A 23,000-nucleotide genomic window follows, 5' to 3' on the forward strand; every position below is an offset into this window, starting at 1 on the left:
AATGCCCAAGTGGATAGCCTGGAAGCTAGCTCCTGGCACCTAGCGAGCATGGAGGAGGTGCGTGAAGTGGAATGTCCTCCTCTTCTCCAAGCTTCCTTCTGAGATTCGGAGATACACCCCCCCCCCCAAGTCCCTTTGCCAGAACAGGCCAGGAGGGGCGGATGCCAGGGCTTCCCAGGCACAAGCACACTCGCATGGCATAAATGTGCAATCAGGAGGAAAGTCTCTGGACACCGGTGTCCATCAGAAGTTCTGGGTTAGCAGGGGCGAGAGGGCAGACCTGAGGCGGGGCGAGTGAGAGAGCCCGACCCCTACACGGGGCTGCTCGTTTATCCTGGAGACGCCTGTGGTTCCCCCAGCCAAGGTTTATCTAGAGCTTCCTGAGGCCAGGCCTCCAAAGTGGGCAGAAGCGATAGCGTTGGTCCTTTCATTAGCTTACAGTTTAGGAAGAAGAAATACAACTAAGGGTGAGATTCTTTAGTTGTGATCAGGGCTAAGAAGGAGCACGTACTACCGGGAACCTAGGCTGGGGGTTCTGGGGGCTCTGGGGAAAGGACTCTTTAGGCGACTTTGAAGGGAGGGGGATGAGTCAGGTGAGGGTAGTTGGAAATTTGATCATTCAGAGTTTGGAGCGCCATGAAAGTTGGGAGTTTGACACAAGAGCAGTGGAATGGTAAGACTTGATTTACATTTTGAGAGGATACTTTGGCTTCCAGATGGAGGTTGGATTATAGGAAAGAAAGAATTCTAAGTGAGGAGACCATTCTTAGGGGTAATTCTTGTAGGTGAGAGAAGGTAACCTAGGGTGGGCGGCAGTGGATGGGTTAAAATGGATACATAAGAGCTAAAATTGTCAGGACTCTATGGAGTAGATTAGGGATTTAGTGAGAGCTGGCACAGTATCCATTGATGATTGTAAGTGTCTGAGTAAGTTAGTAAATTATGTAAAAGAAAAAAAAAAAAAAGAACAGACTATTTTGAGACTCCCTAAGGGTTCTTTTAACCCTAGTGTACAAAACAAAAATCACAAAAAGTTTTTTTTACCCCTGGTTATATATAGTCATTATATATATAAATATTTTTTAAAGATTTATTTTATTTATTTCTCTCCCCTTCCCTTCCCAGTTGTCTGTTCTCTGTGTCTATTTGCTGCATCTTCTTTGTCCGCTTCTGTTGTCAGCGGCACAGGAATCTGTGTTTCTTTTTGCTGCGTCATCTTATGTCATTTCTCTGTGTGGGTGGCTCCATTCCTGGGCAGGCTGCACTTTCTTTGGCGCTGGGCGGCTCTCCTTACGGGGCGCACTCCTTGCGCGTGGGGCTCCCCTACGCGGGGGACAGCCGTGCGTGACAGGGCACTCCTTGCGCGCATCAGCACTGCGCACGGGCCAGCTCCACATGGGTCAAGGAGGCCCGGGGTTTGAACTGTGGTAGACAGACCTGCTAACCACCGGGCCAAGTCCGCTTCCCTAGTCATTATATTTTATGTTCCCTGTAGAAAATTCAGAATATACATAAGGAAGTATTTTTTTCTATACAGAGAGCAATAAAACCACCTATAATTCCACTAAAAAAAAAAAAAAAGTTCTGAAACCTGGCGTTTCTAGCTGGCAGTGGGCTGTCACTGCAGCAACAGTCTCTTCCTGGTGTCTTCTGGGACACGGTGGGGTGGTTTGAGACAAGCATATATGATGGCAGAAGTTGGGCGCAGAGCAGAACCCACGGAACTGTGTGGACCCCTCTCCCTGGGGACCCTCCTGCTGTCAGGTGCTGGGGGTCCCAAGGGGACCGGCTGACCGGTGGGGGCGCTGACTGCAGAGTAAGGAGACAGGAGCTGGTGAGGCTCTCAGCGGCCAGGTCGTGGGCCATGGGCAGCGTCAGTTGCCCTCAATGGCAGAATTGCCTCAGACTCCAGACTTGAAAAGATGTCCCTGGGTACTGGAAGAGGGGGCAAAACCAGGCAGGTGGTGGTTTGGCCTCGGGGGTGGTGGCGGTGGAATGGAGGCCGTGGTGGGCGGTGGCCTCGCGGGAGCAGCCGGGTGGGAGCGCGGGTTTCCCCGCGGGCAGGAGCGGACAGGGCGCGGGCGCCAGCGCCGCAGCGCAGACGGACCCCTCGCCTGGGGAACGGTTTCCGCCGAGAATACCTCGCGGAGGACCGGAAGTGGGGGCGGAAGTGACGCGACCGCTTTTCCTCCCGCCAAGTCCGAAGTGGCTGACAGCGGAGGTTGTGGTGGCGGTGCCGAGCCGGGCCGGAGTCGGTGAGTAGCTGGGCCTTTCGGTCCCGGAGGCGCTCCCCGGGGACAGGGGAGCCGTGAGCCGCGGGCACCTTGGAACTGGCTCTCTGGCCCCAGCCACTTGTCGGCGGGGTCGGCTTCCGAAACGCCGGGTCCCGGCAGGCCCCGCCCCGCCCCGGGGCCGCGGGTGGGCGACTCGGCCGCGCGGCCTTCGGGGGCCGGTAGTTTTCCTGCTTCCCTGGAGGAAAGGCCCGCCGTTCCGGGTTAGGGGTCTGGTCTGTTATTTCCAGTTGCCAGACGAATCCGAGCCTAGAGAAGAAGTTGAGCGACTTGTCCAGGGTGCCCAGATTTGAACCCCAGGTCAGAGCAAAGATACGTGCTCTTCGCTACACCTGGTGCCCACCTGCGGGGGATGGGAATGGCCACGGCGCAGCCAGGGGAGCAGACTGTAGGGGAGACGCAGGAGCAGGAGGTTCAGACACCCCACCCTGCACTGTCCACCCGCCCAGGCTGGGGAGGGGTGCTGCTTGCCCCCAGCCTCCTGCACTCTTGTGGAAATGCGTGAATTATTGCTGATGCAGTGTGTAGGTTCTTTTCGGTAAATTCCAGTGAGCCTGGTCACCTCTCCTAGAGCAGGATGGACTTGTGTGTCGCTGGAGAGCAGGGCAGGGCTGACACAGTTAGCATCCTCACTCCCAGAGCTCCTTGGGTCGGGATATGACAGGCGTGCTTTCTGACCTCCCTGGGAGGCACTTCCTGGGATGACTGATGAAGTGGCCTGGTGCCCACAAAGGCTGTTTACAAAGTCTTGTGGCCCTCCCCATGTTTGTGCTGTAGGGATTCCTGTGGAGAACGTGTATCCCAGCAGGACGTGCTGGCATTGCTTACCTGAGATTTTCAGGGAGTGTTTTGTCTCACACAACTGAACAGCCTGCTTTTCAGCCAACCTCTGCTCTCCTGAGGATAGACCGGTATGCCCAAGATAACCTTGAATGGTGTGACAGTGGATTTCCCGTTCCAGCCCTATAAATGTCAAGAGGAATACATGGCCAAGGTCCTGGAATGTCTGCAGAAGGTAAAAGCCGTGGATGGGCCCTGAGGCTCCTGTGCCTGGGGGATGGGCCAGCGTAGGCCGAGCCTCAGTAAGGGCCTGCCATGCTTCTGCCTCCCCCCGTTCCGGTTAGGTCCTACTGTGTGAGAAGTCCTGTCCTGGACGCCGGAGACTCAGTTATAAATAAGGCTTATGTTCTGGTTGGGGTAGGAGAGACAGTAAGTGAACAAGAAGGGACTGTTCCCTGGTGATAAGTGCAGTGAAGACAAAAAATAAGGTAGTACATAGGATCGGCTCTGGGGTTCTCTGAGGAGACAGCATTGAGCTGAGGCACCCGATGGGAAGCAGCCAGCTCTGCGAGGGTCTAGAGGAAGAGCCAGCGGGCGGCCAGCTCAGGCCTTTCTTTGGATGGTGTTTAAATGTCAGGAGTGATGAGGGGGTGAAGGAAGATGGGTTTGCTTTCTACTCAGTTTCTCAGGGTAGCCTCTTGTACTTGGCTTGACTCCCCCAGCCCCTGGGGGTTGGTTCTGGGACAAGTGACTCCCATGACGGGTTTGGGTGTGACCGATGGGATCTTGACTGCTGTGTGCGTGGCTGCTGGGAGCGAAGCTTTGACAGAATTTGCTTCCATGTCTCCCCAAGTTTCCTGCTTGTGGTCTCACTTGAGAGCTTGTATATAGGTCATTAGATTCAGGTTCCTTTCAGATAGGCGAGTGAACACACCAGAGTTCAGAATCACAGAGCAGTTTTCTGTTTTGAGACTTGGCACCTAATTAGTCATCTTACTATTTATATTGGGCTGAAAAATACTGTCACATTTTGGATAATGCTCTGCAAACTGCTGACGAGGGCTGAATCAACTTAGGTTTGGGAGCAAGAGTAGAAAATGTCTGATGACTTTGCTGCAGTGCCTGGGGCTTCCACCTCTGAGCAGAGCTGCCCGCAGGTGCCAGGGCTCGTCATAGGGCAGCACGTGTGGCTCGTGCCATCTCTTTGGTCTCACGTCCCCTCGCTCCAGGTAACCCCGTCTCTGTCCCCTCTCAGAAAGCCAATGGCCTTCTGGAGAGCCCCACGGGCACGGGGAAGACGCTCTGCCTCCTCTGCGCCACGCTGGCCTGGCGGGAGCACCTCCGAGATGCCATCTCTGTCCGTAAGATTGCAGAGAGGGGGCAAGGAGAGCTGCTTCTCGACTCGGCCTTTGCATCTTGGGGGAATTCCACTGCCGATGGAGACACCACAGGTGACGCTTCTTCCCAGGCCCTCTTCCAGCCCAGCATGTGGGGTGAAAAGGGGAATGCTCGGGCCAGGGACCAGCGAGGCCACCTGGCTTCTGCAGCTCGAGCAGAGCCACACATGCAGAGTTTGTTGGTGCCGCATCATTTCTCACCATCCCAGGTGTAAACATGGGGTTAGAGCTTTTTGCTGAGCCAGGGCAGAGCAGACACCCACTTACCTGTTTCTGGAGAGCGAGTGTCTGGGATAACAGTCCTGGCTCTGGGGCCGAGTTAGCCAGATGCCCCCGTGTTGCCCACACACACAGAACGTCACTGATGGGCCCCAACCTGCTGTACCTCTTTGTGCCTGGGCAGCTTGCTATGCGGACATCCCCAAGATCGTTTATGCCTCCAGGACCCACTCACAGCTCACACAGGTCATCGGAGAGCTCCGGAACACTTCCTACCGGTGGGTCGGGCACCCACCCACACCCGCCTCAGGGATTTTGGGAGGATGGACTCAGCGTGGTGCTGTGTCTGAAGCAATTGCCACAGGCCTGCCCCTGAGGGCAAGCAATGCTCTGATATTTACAGACCAGCTGAGGGTCAGGGCATCTCTAACATCCGTCATGTGGGAGGAAGCAGCTTACTGTGATGTATTGGCCTTGGGTTCAGGTCATTACCTGAACAATTTGAGCTACTTGCATGCTGGTAGGGGTCAGCCTTGGCCCCTGAGCCCTGAGCCCTTGCAGGCGCCTCCTGGAGTTGTGTACGTGAGGGAGGCGGGGAAGCTTTGCCTTTTGTCTTGGGGTCCTGCCGTGCCCTCCTGTGTGAGCGAGCATGGAGACCGTAGTCACTGCTGGAGACTCACAAGTCCTGTCCCGTCTGTCCTCTTTCCCCCACCTTGGAGGCAGCTCCTGTCCCTTGTCACTCAGTCGTTCTCCCTTCCGCCAGGCCCAAGGTGTGTGTGCTGGGCTCTCGGGAGCAGCTGTGTATCCACCCTGAAGTGAAGAGGCAGGAGAGTAACCACCTGCAGGTCGGTCTCCTGCGGAGCCCCGTGGCGTCTTCTTGTGTGGGCCTGTCCAGACTCAGTGGTTTTGGCAGGTGGAATGCTGCCTGGGCTTCCTGAGCCCTCGTCTGCTCCCAGCACACAGGGCAGGGTCTATCTGGGCTTCCCTCGTGTCTGTGGGAGGCGGTGGGTGAGGACCGGGTCGGCCCCCATAGGCTGTCCTGCCCTGGCCAGCAGCACTGGGGCTGGCCAAGGCTCTGCCCACTCTTGGCCCCGGCTTCACTGGGCATCTGGGTCCTGTCTCTTGCAGATTCATTTATGCCGCAAGAAGGTGGCGAGTCGTGCCTGCCATTTCTACAACAACGTCGAAGGTAAGGTGGGCTTGTGGAAGCTGCTCCTGCCAGTTGCTGTGCAGCAGGAGGTGGGGAGGTCGCGCTTCTTTGGGCTGAGCTCAGGGACGGCACAACCTGCTGGCGCTCAACCCACGTGGCACTAGCGAGGCCTTGTCTGGCTCAGCCGGGGAGGCCCAGATGCGCGCGTTCTGTCTCCTCTTCCGATTTGGGAGTGTGTGTAGAAGATGCTTGTGCAGCAGGCCCAGGGCCCTCCACGGAGAGGCCTGCTTGCTGGGGCGCCCGCGGCTGGTGCCATAGATCCAACTGTCCCTGCCATTCCCCGGTGAGGAGGGCCCACTGTGTCTGGTTGAGTTAGTTTGCACTCATGGTGTGGTTTACGGGGGTTTCTGCTTTCCACCTGGGACATGCCAGGCAGAGGGTACCTGCGTGACCAGCATCTAGTCACGGCCTGCACGTCCCTGATGGACGCCTGACACGTGTTGTCACAGCTTGCCGCTGGGGGAGCTAAGCACGACTTGTGTGGCTCCCCTGAGAGACGGCTCTGGTGGCTTCTGTTCTCTCCCACACTATGCCCCACGCGCCCTGTCCCTGTGCTGTCTGCGCTGTCCCCTGCTGTGGTAAACCGTTGCCGTGGGGATGCCCGGTACTGAGTCTTGGGAGTTCTCCCAGCAAACATCAAACCTGGGGGTGGGCTCGGGGGTGCCCAACAGACGGCTCACGTGCGAGGTGGGGAGCACCCTCCTTCATAGATGGCAGGGAGCGAGCACAGGCTGAGGAACAGCCGCCTACTCGGCCTGGCTTGACCTGGGGTCCCCTCGCTGCTGGCTGTCCTGAGTCCCTTGGGGTGCTTGGGGCGAGGCCAGCGTCGGGGACTGTGGCTCCAGGTTGTTCCATCTGCCCGGCTGCTCCCAGCCCCAAAGTCCTCTTAGAGCAGTTCCCTGCAGCAGAGCCCTCCCCCTGCTGCAAGCTGAGGCCTCAAGCGTCAGCACTGGCGCGCTGGCTCTGGGGCTCGGGCGCAGGTGGGGTCAGAGTTCTGTTTGTGCCTCCGCCTCCAGGGCTAGGACCAAGACTGCAGACAGCAGGAAGGCCCCGAGTGTGGTCTGGAGAGCTGCAGGCTCAGGCCGTCTGGGCCACCAGGGGTGGGAAGGTCCACCACCCAGTCGACATCTGGGGCCTCCGTCCGCCTCTCCCCTGGCCTCCATGGGTGCCTCCAGCCCACCCACTCACTCTGGCGCTCACTGTCAGTCTATCTCCAGGGAGCGGGGCTCGCAGGTCCAGCTGTGAGTCCCTGTGTCCGAGCAGCGTCCCCAGCCTGGCTCCCACGTGTGGGCCAGGCTACCCTCTCCAGCAGCTGCCAAGCCCAGCCCTCGTTGGAGTGGGCAGGGGGCCCACACAGCAGGGGAGGGGTGTGTGAGAACGTGAGGAGAAATCCCTGCCTGGCTCCTGAGGGGGGCTGAGTAAGTTAGGACCCGGGGGTGTGGGTCTGAGGACAGGGGATCCTCCCGACCGCCTGCTTGCTACCCCTGTTCAGACCCCTTGGCCCTTGTGGGGTTCCCAGGTGGCCCGTTCTTGCTGCCAGCCCCTCCGTGCTGCCTCTCCTCCCTGCTCTCTGCCCAGGAAGGGGTGGTGAGCTGAGCTCGCTGGCGCTGCTGCAGAGCATGGGGATTGGCTGCGTCTGTTGCCATGGCGCTGCTGAGTGGCTGCACAACCCCCTCCCGGCCATTGGGGGCGTTTCCGCTCTGAGCTGCTGGGGCTGGAGCCAAGGGCCTTGGAGTGTGTGCTCTGGTCTTGGCCTCAGCCCTGCCTGTGAGAGGGCCCGGCGCAGGACTGGCGCTGGCTGGAAGCAGCCATGGGGCAGGGGTCAGGGCGCCCTAAGATCCCACAGCCAGGCCCTGCTGGCCCCTCCCTGGCGGATTCTGTGGGCCTGTGGGGTCTGCCCTCACAGCCTGGTCCTGCCCCGGCTTTGAGGGAGGCAGGCGCTGCGGCCTTCTGCTCCCTGTGGCTTCCAATCCGCGGGCAACTCCTCCCAGCAGGCCCACCTCAGGTTCCCGCTGCCCCCTCCACAGCTTCTGCCTCCCTTTGGCTCCAGCCTGCTCCCAGCCTCCTGCCTGCCTCTCTGCCCTTCCCATTAAGACCCCTAACGGGGCTGCAAAGCGTCTGCTATGCTTGGGTCGCCTCCCAGACAGCTGGTCCTGGCAGGTGGCTCTGGGCAGCTGCTGTGGGTGGGCTGAGCTTGGATGGAAGAATCTGGGGCTGGCTTTAGCTGGGGGGCAGAGTGAGAGTGAGTGGCAGGAGGGCCCCTTGGCAGGGCCTCCCAAAGCAGGCAGGGTATGCAGGTCACCACCAGAGTTCAGCTGGCGTGGGGGCTCCTGTCTTGTTGCAGGATGGCCTCAGGGTGGCAGGGAGGGCCCGTGGGCCTGGCAGGATGCTGCCTTCTGTGCATCCCTGACGCTCAGGCCTGCACCAGCGCTTCTGGGGCTGAGGAGGGCGCCTGGGACGGCTCCTGTGACGTGCTGGCTCAGCCAGGCCTGGGCCCCCAGGGTGGCCTGCAGGGGAAGGCCTCGGGGTGCTGAACTCACTGCTGCTGTGCAGGAGCCAGTCCGCTTGGGCGTCCCCTTAGGCTGGGGGCCTCCAGAATGGACCCTCAAGTGCCCTTTTTATCTCTTCCATTGTCCCCAGAGAAGAGTCTGGAGCAGGAGCTGGTCACCCCCATTCTGGACATCGAGGACCTGGTCAAGAGTGGGGGCAAACACAAGTAAGACCCCCTGTGCCCAGAGACCCACTGCTGGGTGGCCATCCCTGGTGTGGCTGCGCTCAGCCCAGGGCCAGATGCTGTCCTGGACATGCTGAGGCTTAGGTGGCTTCTTCTTCCCTTTTTAAAAATGTCATGGTAACGGCCACTCTGTAGAAAACAGAGCAGTCCTGAGGTGCGTAGAGTGGAGAACGGGTTCTGTCCTCCCTGGTGCTCAGCCCCTCCCCGACGCCCTCTGGTCATTGGGGCGGGTCCTGCACCCCGTCTGCACGTGGACACGTGTGCAGTGTTCTGCTCTCAGCAGAGCACGTTTCTCACCTGGTGTGTCATGGGTAGTTTCCTGTGTGGCTTCTGGAGGGGCGTTTCCAGCCTGTGCTCCCGCCCACCCCCGGCCTGCCTCTGGCAGCCACACCTGTCCTGTCCTAGTAGGGCCGTGGGGTGCAGAGAGGGTGAGTAGCCAGGGCCCGGGGCCTGGCTGGGCTCCCGCTCTGCCAGATGGGGAGCTTCTGTGTTGCTCGCCTCTTCAGGACAGTGCTTCGGTGGGTCCTCTGAAGCTTTGGGGGATTTGAGTCACGATAAGGAGGAGTCTTGCTGTGAGGGAAAGAATTCTTTGCTTTTTCTAGTCCCTTATATAGTTGTTTTTTCCTCCCTTGATTATCTCATTAGTCTATCCAGAAAAAAGACTGGTGGTTTTTTTTGTTATTGTTGTTGTTTTTTGAGATTTTAGAATGAGTGATAGGTTCCATGGTTGAGAATGCAAGAATTATAAATTATGAGTGGGTCTGCAGTGGACGTGCCGTCTGTCCCCAGCCTGCTAGCTCCCCCTTGGAGGCCCCCACACTCTGTGTGCTCTACCCGAGGATGGGAGGGCAGGTCGGCCACACAGCGTGGAGCCACAGCGCTGTGTCTCCACCTCCTGGGCTGCCGTCTCGGCCTGCGACCTGTGGGGCACCTGCATGTCGGTCTGAACAGTCCCAGTGCTGACAGCATCTCTCTCTCTCCCTCCTCCCCCCAGGGTTTGCCCTTATTACCTTTCTCGGAACCTGAAGCAGCAAGCAGACATCATCTTTATGCCGTACAATTACTTGTTAGACTCCAAGGTGAGAGCTTGGCCCGTGTGGCTGATGATTCCTGCTGCTGCAGGGGGCATGCTTTGGCCCTCAGAGCAGCGGCCCGAGCGTCCCTGCAGCAGGCATGGGTGGGACCTGTCTCTGCCACTGCTGAGGGGCTCGGGTGCTGGCCAGGGGCAGTTGAATAGCCGGGGCCATGGGCACAGGCAGGAGGGAGGTGAGCAGATGATGACCGCGAAGCAAGGCCCTGCAGTGTTCCGGCAGCACGGCCCTTCTGCTGCCCTCAAGTGCGTGCTTTCACGTGCATTCACATGCTCAACAGTTTTTCTTCCCTCGTTTTGTTAACACACAGGGGCTTACACTCCATGTTTTTGGTGACTTGCACTTTCATTTAATAATAGACTGTGGACTTCTTTCTGTTTGAGTCACTTTGTTCATTTGTTCCTTCACTCAGGTCTTTCTTTTTAAATTTTTTTTTTAACGCTTTAGATTACATAAATGATACATCACAAATTTAGGGAGATTCCCATATACCCCACTCCTTCCCCCTCCCATACCTTCCTACATTAACAATATTCTTCATTGGTGTGGCACATTTTTTATAATTGATGAGCACATATTGAAGCATTGCTACTAAGTGTACATTATAGTTTCCATTATAGTGTACACTCTGCCCCACACAATTTTATAGGTTTGACAAAATGTATAATGGCCTGTGTCTGTCGTTGCAGTGTCATGCAGGACAATTCCAATGTCCCCAAAATGCCCCCAGGTTATACCTATTCTTCCCTCTCTCTCCCCTCAGAACCTCTGGTTACCACTGCCTTTATGTCAATGATACAAATTCTTCTATTGCTAGAAGACTAATAAATCTATAATAGAATAATAATAGGTCTACTTTAGTCCATTGTTCATTCCCCAATCTCGAGGATTTTGGGATGGTGGTACCTACTCTGTTTCTAGTTGAGAGGGGGCTTGGATCCCATGGAGCAGATGGATGGGACTGTCTTGCTTGCAATTGTAGATACTCTTTGTTTTTTGGGATCGTTGTTGGCCCTTATCATCTCCTTGTTAGTTGTCCTGGGTGTGTCCAGTAAACTGGAGAGGAGGTGTTGCAACTCTGCTGAGATTCAGAGCTCAACCAGCACATGAACAGACTGGAGATTTAAGTATCTGGGCCATGTATTTAACGAGTATAGTGCTAATTACAGGTTCAATAAAAGGGCAAGTAAATCTTTCTTGAGGGCGGGGCCCTGTTTCAGGTGCTGGTGATACAGCTGTGAGAAAGCACGGGAAAGGCACCTGGAGCTCACCTGGAGCTTCGGGTCTAGTTGGGGAGGTTGGCAGTGTGTGCATAGCCCTTGAGTTCACACTGTTGCGGGGCCTGGAAGGAGAACCAGCAAAGGACCAGGGTGGGGTCTCTGAGGGGTGCCCACCAGCAGGCCGGAGGGAAAGAGGGCCTCAGAGGGGGGCTGTTCCAGGCAGGAGGTGGTGGTGCAAATGCGCCAGTCCAGGAACACTCAGCTGCTCCCAGGATGTGAGGCGGCCAGCAGGACTGAAGTGGAGTGAGCGGGGGCAGTGGGAGGAGCGAGGACAAAGGGCAGTCCCAGAGCCCGGATGGAGTGGGGTGGTCTGCAAGGGGCTGGGAGAGCTGACAGGACTTGCTGACAGGCATGTGTGGTTCTCGAAAGCCAGAGCTCCCGACCCTGGCTGCCCATGCAAGCTGCCCGCAGAGCTGCTGGAAGCGACAGGTCTGCCCCAGCCCAGGGCCACCACATCGCAGGCGATGGGCTGATTCTAAGACTGGTGTGGAGATGCAGAAGCTCTAGAATGGAAAAAGTAAGACAGTTGTGAGGAAGAACAGAGTTGGCATCGTGTGCTCCCTGGTGTCAGACCTCCCTGTGCCGCCCCGTAACCCAGGTAGTACAGCGCTGGCTTAGGGATGGACAGGGAGGGGCCCAGGAACGGACCCCACGCTTGGGGTAGTTGGTTTTTGACAAATATCCCGAAGTAATTGAGTGGGGAAAGGAAAGTTCCAGAGCTTTTGGTGTCATGCCCAGAGCTTCAGGGAATGTCTTTGCGTGTATGTCCCTGGACTGTTCACGAGGATGGACACCCACTGCCAGGCTGCTAGTCCACAGGGCGCACACACGGTGCTTCAATGGGCATTGCCAGTCCCCTGCCAAAAAACGGTGCTGGAGTAGCTGGACATTGTTTTGGGAAAAAGGAACCTCAGCCCTCACTGCACACTGTAAAAAGTAAAACTGCAAAACTCCTGAAGAGGCCGACCTGTGGCTGCTCTTGTCTAAGGGACTCTCTTTAGGGGCTCTGCTGAGGGAGTTTCAAGAAGATGCAACTTTCACTTCAGTGATGAAATCAATCGTGAGTACTCTGAAAATCCCTAGGCAGCCGAGAGGTCCTTCAGAGCCTGGGAAAGCGGATGAGACCGAAGAGGAGCAGTTTGAAGAGTATGACTGGGACTTGAACCAGCAGGAAGCAGAGGGTCCCAGACTTCAGCTAGGATGCCGGGGACACGCAGGAGGCCTCCGTGGAGCGCACCGCGTCGCTGCACGAGGTGCATGATCCTGACTGTATGGGTGGGAAGACGTGAAGATGGTCGGCGAGAAATGTGGTGCACCATGGGAGCGCTTCCATCAAAAACTGGTGGGTGGGTTTTTTATTTTATTATTTTATTTTATCTTATTTTATTTATATTTTTTATTTTTATCCCCCTCCCCCAGATGGCTCCCTCGTCTGTCTGCTTGTCTGCAGGAGACACCAGGAACCAAACCTGGGACCTCGCCTGTGGGCCGCAGCCTCCCAATTGCTTGAGCCGCATCCATTCCCCATCAGGGATCCCTATGTGTGTAACCATTTACTCGAAATGAAGTACAGTGTTGGCTCCTATAATAAGAGGGATCTTGAGGATGTGTTTTGTTATAGGATGGGAACTCAGAGCCCACTGAGTGGATCCTGTGCTCTTTCCTATGCCAAGAGTCACCTTCCACACCATAGCCACGAACCGGGGTGGGCTCTCAGCAGCCCAAGTTGAAACAGGCAGTGAAAGACCCTTGACAATTTTGTGTAACATACTCATGGAGAATGGAAAACATTTTACTCCTAAAATGCAGTGAAAGGTCCCCAAAGAATTTCAGTTGGAATACCATTTAATAAAACCCTCCTGGAATCTGTACAAATAGGAAAACTGATTTCAGTCTTACCAAAAATAACATTGCCTCGATTACCTAACTATATAAATGAAAGTTATATGTCTTGCTAATTTTTCCCCTAGGTCATTTTAGGGGGGTGGGAAGGGTAGGTAAAACCTGTTAAATCTATAGTTTATTAATAGAGTAGAAATATAAAGAGGGCAAGACAGTGATGAGAAATACAAAGAATAACTCAAGAAAAATTATCATATTGTCCATCTAAAGATACACAGCTGGACCCAGTCCTGTAGGGAAAACAAGACTTGGGTCTCCCCAGGAAGCACAGCTTCTGTGCACTCCGGACATGGGGCAGGATTGTCTTCCTGACCAATCCTGAGTCACCGGCGTTGCAGTTGCAGGGCAGGTGGGCACCTTCACTTGGTGCTAGGATGTGGTCTGTCCATCCACCTTAGGTTTAAGATACTTACATAACCAACAAAGGGAAAGATAAAATTTGAGTTTTGACTCTCGGTGTTACTTTTGCAATTGTCCTATAAGTTTGATGTTATTTAAAAATAAAAAGTTAAAAAGTTGGTTTTCAAAAGAATATGGGGGAGTGGATGTGGCTCAAGCAGTTGAGCGCCTGCTTCCCACATGGGAGGTCCCAGGTTTAGTCCCTGGTGCCTCCTAAAAACAACAACGAAAACAAAAACAAGCAAACAAATGAAAAAAACCAGCTCAGGGGAGCCAATGTGGCTCAGTGGTTGAGCACCGGCTTCCCATATGCGAGGTCCAGTATAAAAAGAATATGGACGATACCAGGAAATTTGAACGTTATTGATAGAGGCTTTGAGGGAAAATGCTTCAGTTCTGAAAAGTGCTTGTCAAGTTCCTGCTTCAAATCGCAGCTTCACCTTCACCAGCGCTTCTGAACTGTTGGTTCCCGGCCCCAGGCTGCGCGGGGTGGCGCCTGGCGTCTCAAGGGCGTGGTTTTCAGCTCGAGCCTTGGTGCTGCGTGGGAAGTCGAGGCTGTGGCAAAGACAGCGATTCTCCCCGACACCACTCAGCATTCTCCCACCTCTCATGCTCATCCTCGTTTTAATAAGCTTGTGTAAGCATGTCTTTATTTTTTTTCAGAATTCAGTGGTTTTCCAATGAACAATATTAGTAGTTACCAATTATTGACTACCTACTATGTGCTGGGAATTCATAGTTATGATTTATACATAGGTGTCAGCCCTTACTCAAGCCGGCTTCCCTAGTGGTGGGAAGGAGATAGTTGGAAGAATTCCTCATTCTGATTACAGTTCTCCCAAGGCTCATAGAGGAGCTCTGGAGAAGCAGCACTTTGGATCTCTTTTGGAGTACAAGGAAATTTGGAAAGTCTTACGAAGGATTCAGGTATCTGCAGAGATCCACAGTGATGTCAGAGCAGCAGCTGTGGACTTCGCTGTACAAGCTACCCTCACCCAGTTCGGAAATTAATTTCTCCATCTTCACATGGACTGGAAAATAATAGTAACAGTCTTGGTTAAGAGAGAGCAGCTTACACAGAGTTCATTTTGCCTAAGAATGTTGCTTGAAAGTTTTTAGTAGGATGTTTTTAAAATGAATATACCTGGGGGAGTGGGTGTGGCTCAAGCAGTTGAATACCTGGCTCCCACACGGGAGGTCCTGGGTTCAGTACAGAAAAGAAAAGAAAAAAATGATTAAAAAATATAATGTACCTGGATAAAATAGATTCTTCCCCTTTTTCTCCCTTCTACTCAAGAGAATCCCATCAAACAAAATATTTTTATTCTCTAAGGAGATTTATGGCTTTCTTTTGATCATGATAATCTAAAATCATGATATTGGGTTACTTTTTCCTGAAGTACGATCCTTCTGTCTTTAGTCTGAACGTCAGTGTTGAGCCCAGACATTAATCGGTGGGCTCGCTGTGGCTGTCACAGTCAGGACAGGCAGTGGTACCTCTTGAGGCCATGCCTTCTGCTGCCACAAAGGCAGTTCTGGTCTTGCAAAAGAAAGAGGCAAGTGTAATTTCAAAAACAGAAAAATGTAGCTGTGATTCACCAGGAAATCTGGGGCTTTCCAGAAAAGTTTATTACATTTTTGTTTGTTGTTTTAGTCCCATTCAGCTAATGCTATCTTAGTTTTCCGCCACAGTACCACATTTCAGCAGGATATCTGCAGGATATTTTTTTTTTTTTAGATACCAGGGCCGGGGACTGAACACAGGACCTTTATTTATTTCTCCCCCCCCCCCCCATTGACTGCTTTCTGCGTCCATTCTCTGTGTGTTCTTCTGTGTCTGCTTGCATTGTCAGGTGGCACTGGGAAACTGTGTCTCTTTTGTTGCGTCATCTTCCTGCGTCAGCTCTCTGTGTGTGTGATGCCACTCCTGGGCAGGCTGCACTTTTTTCACGTGGGGCGGCTCTCCTTGCAGGGCGTACTCCTTGCGTGTGGGCACCCCTGTGTGGGGGCGCCCCAGTGTGGCAGGGCACTCCTTGTGCGTGGCAGCACTGTGCATGGGCCAGCTCACCCCATGGGTCAGAAGGCCTGGGGTTTGAACCCCGGGCCCTCCATATGGTAGATGGACACTATCAGTGGACCACGTCCACTTCCCCAGGATACATTTTAAAACCAATATTGCTAGGTCTCCTTCCCCAGATGTTTCTGTTATATAAATAAGGAAAATATCCTTTAGGGAAAAAAGTTTCAATATTTGTTTCGGTAGATATGTCAGAGAATTAGCTTAAAAAACCAGTAAAGATGATCATAAATCTAACTGAAATATTCCTTGTTTATAATTATTTTTTATTCTTTTGTTTTAAAAGATACATATATCACACAAAATGTTACATTAAAAAATAGAAGAGGTTCCCATATACCCCACTCCCCACCCTCCTATAATTATTTATCATGCATGCCATTTCCTTTCAGAAAACAAATTCTACCCACATTTATTCCACTTCTTATTTTCTCTCAGTTTCTGTCGCTTGGGATATTTTGCTCAAATGATAAAGTAAGTTGATGTCTTTTTTTCCCTATTGTTTTTAATGAAATGAAATTTTCATTAAAATGAAATTTTAGCATAGTTTGCAAAATAAAGAAACAGGAGGAAAACTGAAAAAAGAAATAGAAGAAAACTTGGGGGATGCCCTTGTGACCTTGGTGCCGGCAGTGAGTCCTGGAGGTGCCTCAGAACAGGAAAGTGAGAAAGGCGGCGGCCTCAGAATTAGGCTGTCGGCTCGGGCAGAGTTAGGGAAATTAGGTAATTAAAAGGCAAGCACAGAGGGAAGTGGATTTGGCTCAACGTATAGAGGTCTGCCTACCACATGGGAGGTCCAGGATTCAAACCCAGGGCCTCCTTGACCCGTGTGGAGTTGGCCCACAAGCAGTGCTGATGTGCGCAAGGAGTGCCGTGCCACGCAGGGGTGTCCCCCGCATAGGGGAGCCCCACGTGCAAGGAATGTGTCCCATAAGGAGAGTTGCCCAGTGCAAAAGAAAGTCCAGCCTGCCCAGGAGTGTCGCCGCACACAGAGAACTGACGCAGCAAGATGACACAACAAAAAGAGACGAAGATTCCCAGTGCCGTTGACAAGAATATAAGTGGACACAGAAGAACACACAGCGAATGGACACAGAGAACAGACAACGGGGGGAGGGGGAGAGAAATAAATTAAAAAATCTTAAAAAAAAGAAGGCAAGCACAGAAAGGGATGAGACTTCTGTGGTACGTGTGTCCTTAGTGTGTAACGAGTGTGTAACGTGCACTTACGGCTCACCAGAGCTAGTTACACGCTCCAAGAAGACGCTCAGATGGCCGGCTCATGTGGGAGCCCCTCGGCGCCAGGACCCTCCGCAGCGATGCAAACCAGGACCCCTGGCAGTGCCGTCCCTTCCTGCTGAGCTGGCTAAACCTGATGTGGAGATGGCAAGTGTTGGCCGGCCTGTGCTGCGTCTGGGAAGTTCTGGGGGTGGGCGTGTAAGTGGAGCAGGTGCTCTGGAAAGAGTGGGCTTCCCTCCGGGGCACGACCCAGCATCCTGGGCCTCGGTGTCCGCCAGGTAGGGGGACCTGTGTCCGAGGACGAGCTCCCAGAAGCTTTGTTTGCAGTAGCCCAAGCCTGGGGCGACCCACGTGTGCTCGCCAAGCGACCAGATGAACAAAATGCAGCAGCCCGGCTGATAGCACCTGGGGACCGGAAGGAGCTGCACACGTGGAGGACGCGGTTTCATCCGCTTACCTGACCTGGAAAGGGTCCGACGGATAGATAGTGACAGAAGGTGGCCACGGGCAGGAGTGCGGGGGGGTGGGGTGCTGTGCGCCAGAAGTGTGGGGGGGGTGGGGTGCTGTGCGCCAGAAGTGGGGGAGCCTGCTCTGCTGCCTCAGGGGCGGACACATGCGTGTGTTCGTTTGTCAGAACTTAGCAACTCTGTGCTGGAAATGGGCATTTTATTGCTTGGAAATTAAAGTTCAAATAAAGTTGAATAAAACAAGACTGCTCACTGCCTGGGCCCCAGCCCTGGGCATCTCCCCAGATGAGTGTGACGTGTCGCCAGGTCGGGGCTGACATTTGGGTGTGCCGTCTTTGTTTCTGGGGCTGCGCAGCGTGCCGTGGTCTGGGCCCTTGGTGGGTGGGCGTCTAGAACGGGCCCGCGCAGGGCTTCAGGCAGGGGCTCTGCACGTGACCATGGTGCCATGTGTCAGGCCTGCACGAGGACGGACGCCCAGGGTTCAACCGCGGGCTCCCGGGGGCGCACGTGGCGGTTTCGAAAGGCTGCGCCATGTTGCCTTCGCCACCACCTGCTTCCACCACCCCTGCGAGAGGTTCCCGCAGTCAGTGCACGTGGCGTTTTCAGGCCCACCCATCCCTTCCTCTTGCCCCGCCTGCCTCGCTCTCTCGGGACCCACTTCCTGCTGCCCCCACAGCTGTGTGTCCCCCACAGAGTCGCAGGGCCCACAACATCGACCTCAAGGGGGCGGTCGTGATCTTCGACGAAGCGCACAACCTGGTGAGTTCCTCCCCTGGTCTGCTTTGCTGAGACCAGTGCAGATCTCTCTGGAAGGACTTTGTCCACACTTCTGAGACCCTTGGCGTCCCTCCATTCTGCCCTGCCTTGACTTTGTCTATGCTGTCGGGCCGAGAACCTCCTCCTGGGCAGCAGGGCCCCACACCGGCCTGCTTTCCCCTGGCGGACAGCCTCCCGCCATCCTCTTGATCTAGTGGCACCTGCAGGCGAGTCTCGTAAGAGCGGCGGCTTCTCGCTGCAGGGCCCGTGGCCTGGGGCCATGGTGGCGGGAAGTAGAGGTGTCTGATCTCTGAGGGCTCCAGGTGGAAGGGAAAACGTTAGCCGCTGGCATAAAGTCGCTCAAACCCTGATGCGGGCCAGACAGGGCACGTCTTGGGCCAGGGGGGTCTGTGGCTGACCAGTGTGCCCCCCCAGGGTTGGAGGCTTTTGGGGGGGATCTGGGGGGTGGCTGGTTCTCAGCTGCCTTTACCATCTGAGACCGTGTCAGGCAGATGCCCCCCCATCTCTGCTCCCTGGAGCCCCCCTGAGCCTGAGCCCTGCCCCTGCTTTTGCTGCGACACGGATGTCCTTGGCTCCCAGGAGAAGATGTGTGAGGAGGCGGCGTCTTTCGACTTGACTCCCCACGACTTGGCCTCCGCGTTGGAGGTCGTGGACCAGGTGCTGGAGGAGCAGACCAGGGCAGCACAGCTGGGCGCGTCCTCCCGGGAGTTCAGCGCCGACTTCCCCGGCTCGGGTGAGTTTGTGCTCAGGAAACGAGGCGGTGTAGAGAGGCGGCACCACCTCGGGTCGTGGGGGCTCCGGGCCCGCTGTCGTGGGCGTGGCTGCCCAGGTGCCCCTGTCCCAGGACTGTCCCTGTAGAGCAGCATGTGCGTCTTCCTGGGGTGTACAGCGGGAATGTCGCGAAGGCTGAGTGTCGCCCCACGTCCCTGTGTTTTCTGGAGCCTCCGCCTCTCCTCTCAGCCAGGCGGTACCCAGCTGTAGAGATTCGCCCTCTGCTTGGCAAAGCCAAATAACCAACGGTGTCGCCCCTCGAGGTGTTTGAGAGCCTACGCTCTATGGCCGTGCGTAACTTACTGTTTTCAGCTCACATTTACACAGTGGTAATTATGGCACGTTGGAAATCTTATGTGGACGTTGTTCACTTTCGTCTGTTTTCTGGGTGGTCCTTGTCTGTGGCTCTTGAGGAGTCTGTGATTCGTTGTACCAGGCTGCTCGTTAGCAGAGGTTTCAACTTTTTCTTCAAATGTCCACCTTCTTTTCCTGCTGGATCATTTACTGGGATGTGTGATTACCAGGCGGAAACAACTTCAGCTTACCTCCTTTTCCTAAAAACTTGGCCACGAGTGGACAGACCCACAATAGAGCCTCCGGGGCGTGGCTCCCTCGGGCCTCAGTCCTGGTCCCCCGCCGGCAGGCACAGCCTCTGCAGCCCTACTCTGAGGCGTCCACACGCCTGTGCGTGCAGGGACGCCTTCACACTTGCATTTGCTAGTTTAGCACGGCATACCACGTCCTTTCTGTGGATTATAGCCATTCATAGTTCCTGTGCTAGGAACAAAAACTGATAAATTTTTAAAGACTTATTTTTATTCACTTATTTAAACAGCAACTAAACCAAAATATGTTAACAGAACTAACTTATTTTCTATGGAAAGTATAACTACTGAAAAATTAGAAGGGTGGTATTATTTTACAGTTTTACAAATCTCTTTTCATCTTAAAAACAATTTACTGAAGTATATTGTTCATACATGAACGTACATAAACAATAAGTGTATAGGGAAGTGGATGTGGCTCAACTGATAGAGCGTCCGTCTACCATATGGAGGGTCCAGGGTTCAATCCCCAGGGCCTCCTGACCCGTGTGGTGAGCTGGCCCACGCACAGTACTGCTGCGTGCAAGGAATGCGCCCCATAAGGAGAGCTTCCCAGTGCGGAAAAAAGCACAGCCTGCCCAGGAGTGGCACCGCACATACAGAGAGCTGATGCAGCAAGATGACATGACAAAAAGAGACACAGTTTCCCAGTGCTACCTGACAATGCAAGCGGATGCAGAAGAACACACAGCAAATAGACACAGAGAGCAGATAATGGGGGGGGAGGGGAGAGAAATAAATAAAATAAATCTTTAAAAAATAACAACCAAAAAACCCAGTAAGTATACAGTGAAAGTTGTGAACTTATAACACATGCATAACATCAAACAGGGATCCCATACATCACCCCACCACAAATACCATACGTTGTTGAGAAACATTTGTAACAAATTATGAAAGAGCATTCTCAAAGTGTTACTAATAACTATAGTCCATATTATACATGTGTATTCTGCCAACCCACCTTATTTTTTTTTCTTTTCTTGGAGTAATGAAAATGCTCTAATTTTATTTTATTTTTTTAAAGATTTATTTATTTCTCTCCCCTTCCCCCATGTTGTCTGCTCTCTGTGTCCATTTGCTGTGTGTTTTTCTGCGTCCGCTTGCATTCTTGTCAGTGGCACTGGGAATCTGTGTCTCTTTTCATTGAGTCGTCTTGCTGCATCAGCTCTCCATGTATGCGGTGCCATACCTGGGTGGGCTGTACTTTTTTTCGCGCAGAGTGGCTCTCCTTGCAGGGCGCACTCCTTGCGTTTGGGGCTCGCCTATGCAGGGACACCCCTGCGTGGCATGCTCCTTGCGCATGGCAGCACCGCGCATGGGCCAGCTCACCACATGGGCCAGGAGATCCTGGGTATTGAACCCTGGACCCTCCACATGCTAGGTGGACGTTCCATCAGTTGAGCCACAACTGCTTCCCAAAACGCTCTAATATTGATTGAAGAGATGAATGCACAACTCAGTGATTATACCAAATGCTATTGATTATATACTTTAAAGAAATTATATGTTGTATGAATTTAAAAGAAATAAATCTTTCATATCTGACTTAATGAAAGAGTTGATTTTCATAATTCCTTCTGCATTCGATCTGTTATCGCCCACCATGTGGTATGTTAGTCTGTTTGACCTGTTGTGGTATCACACACCATGGTGTATGGTAGTAGGTTTGTCTCCTGTTTGCTCTGTTGTGATGTCACATATCACACCATGAGGTGTACTGGTCTGTTGGGTCTGTTGCGACACCGCGCCTCAGTGGCTTCCCATGTCAGGCCTTACGTACCTGGCACTTCTCCTGCTTGGGTCTGCGTTCCTTCTGGAGGCGCCAGGGTAGAGTCCGCCTTGTGCCTTGCCCAGCTTTCTGCGGCCCATCTCCTCTGACTCCAGCCCCACCTCCCTCCCTCAAGGTGCTGTGATCGTGTTGTCTGGCCACCGAGGACGGGCTCCAGAGCCTTTTTTTTTTTTTTTAAAGATTTATTTATTTATTTAATTCCCCCTCTCCCCCGGTTGTCTGTTCTTGGTGTCTATTTGCTGCGTCTTGTTTCTTTTGTCTGCTTCTGTTGTCATCAGCGGCACGGGAAGTGTGGGCGGCGCCATTCCTGGGCAGGTTGCACTTTCTTTCGCGCTGGGCGGCTCTCCTTACGGGGTGCACTCCTTGCGCGTGGGGCTCCCCTACACGGGGGACACCCCTGCGTGGCACGGCACTCCTTGCGCACATCAGCACTGCGTATGGGCCAGCTCCACACGGGTCAGGAAGGCCCGGGGTTTGAACCACGGACCTCCCATGTGGTAGACGGACGCCCTAACCACTGGGCCACGTCCGTTTCCCCCTTTGCCATGGGAGGATGCACCTACAGGCGCTGCTGGTTTGGACTTGGACGGCTCTGTGGCCCAGTGTTCCGTCTACCACATGCGGCCGGTGGAAAAGTACCCTGTGTATTCATGAGAGAGTAAGAGGGGAAAAGGCAGATGATGGCGGTGGTGATGATGGCGATGATGAAGAACAGAAGTGCAACCTGCCGGTCACCTGAATGGGGTCTCTGAGCCCCACTTGGGAACCAGGTTTGATAGGAAAAGGGTGGCATTATGCTCTTTACTTTGAGCTCGCACCTTCCCCTGTAATCCTGCAGATCCTGTGGGACCCTGTGGGATCCTGCCTGCCCTGATGCAGTGGCAAGACCTTTCACAAAAGAGCTGTCATCGATGTGTTCACTTGCCTCTGACTGGAATTTCTAAGTCAGTGTTGTGCTTCGCCCCTGAGCGCCGTGTTTTGGGTCAGTAGGACAGCTCTAGAAATGGAACTTCTGGATTGACAGTCACGTGCATTTTAAGTCTTTTTATTTTAAAATTGTTTATTGAAACCATTGTATTTTTTGCTTAGGAGCCCAAAGGATTTTTTTTTTCTTTCTCTTTAAAGCCTGGCCGTTTTGTTGTAGTATGTCTCAGTGTTGGTTTTTCTGGATTGGTGTTCTTGAGTATATGGTTTGTTCTTTAAGCATAAAGTTTTCTTTTTAACTTCAGGACAGTTTTCTTATATCATAGCTTAAGTAGTTATTTGTTCTTTAGCTTTGGCTTCTTCTGCAGGGATTCCTGTCATCTGTATATCATATTTCCTTTTTCTGCTTTTCACATTTTTCTATTTTTCAAATCCTTTTTATTTTTCTTTGGTTTATAAAAATTTCCCTTTTCAACATCTGTTTTTCTGAAAGCTCTATTTGTGGTGTGTATCTGCTTTCATGTTCCTTCTAATTTAACCTTCATTTCTAAATTTTTTGTTTTCCTTTTAGTTTTCTGTGAATTCTGTCACCTCATTTTAAAAATTTTAAATATTTGATTATTGTTTCATAGCTTACATTTTGTTACTAATGTCCTTTAACTTGTTTTTAAATGTTCATTATTATTTCATAAATTTTTGTTTTAAAATAATTTCAAACTTATGGATAATTTGCTAAAAATTTCTGTTTATTCTTTCCTCAGATTTCCACTTATTAGCATTTAAAAAAAATTAATGACAACAGTTGTTAACATTTTACCACATTTGATTTATCTTTCAAATAGATTATGATTATGATTTCTCTGAAAAAAAATTTTTTTTAAAGTGTGGTACAGTCATTTCATTTGCATTTTGGATTACTGCTATACAGCATGGATTTTAGTTTCGTTGTAGTTTACACTCTCCCCCAGTCCATTTGGTGGGTTATGGCAGGGTATATAATGTCCTGCATCTGTCCCTGCAATATCAATCAGGACAACTTCAAGTC

The 23,000-nt window shown here is 53.0% G+C and overlaps 1 protein-coding gene across 5 annotated transcripts in view; it reads left to right on the top strand.

Annotated features, from left to right (window-relative positions):
• Positions 1–2,175: 2,175 nt before the first annotated feature.
• The window catches only part of RTEL1 (regulator of telomere elongation helicase 1), a 38,051-nt gene continuing 17,226 nt past the window's right edge, over positions 2,176–23,000 (top strand). For 4 of the 5 annotated variants that reach the window (XM_058287316.2, XM_071211810.1, XM_071211811.1 and 1 more), the window contains exons 1-10: positions 2,176–2,255; positions 3,069–3,306; positions 4,301–4,522; positions 4,823–4,965; positions 5,451–5,532; positions 5,816–5,876; positions 8,538–8,613; positions 9,626–9,710; positions 17,780–17,845; positions 18,443–18,596. In XM_058287316.2, the coding sequence (XP_058143299.1) occupies positions 3,205–3,306; positions 4,301–4,522; positions 4,823–4,965; positions 5,451–5,532; positions 5,816–5,876; positions 8,538–8,613; positions 9,626–9,710; positions 17,780–17,845; positions 18,443–18,596 (991 nt within the window). In that variant the 5' untranslated portion in view covers positions 2,176–2,255; positions 3,069–3,204. The remainder of the gene's footprint in view (positions 2,256–3,068; positions 3,307–4,300; positions 4,523–4,822; positions 4,966–5,450; positions 5,533–5,815; positions 5,877–8,537; positions 8,614–9,625; positions 9,711–17,779; positions 17,846–18,442; positions 18,597–23,000) is intronic. The other variant, XM_071211812.1, reaches the window with a different exon arrangement.

The sequence above is a fragment of the Dasypus novemcinctus genome, chromosome 24, assembly GCF_030445035.2.
Source record: "Dasypus novemcinctus isolate mDasNov1 chromosome 24, mDasNov1.1.hap2, whole genome shotgun sequence".
Lineage (NCBI taxonomy): Eukaryota > Metazoa > Chordata > Mammalia > Cingulata > Dasypodidae > Dasypus > Dasypus novemcinctus.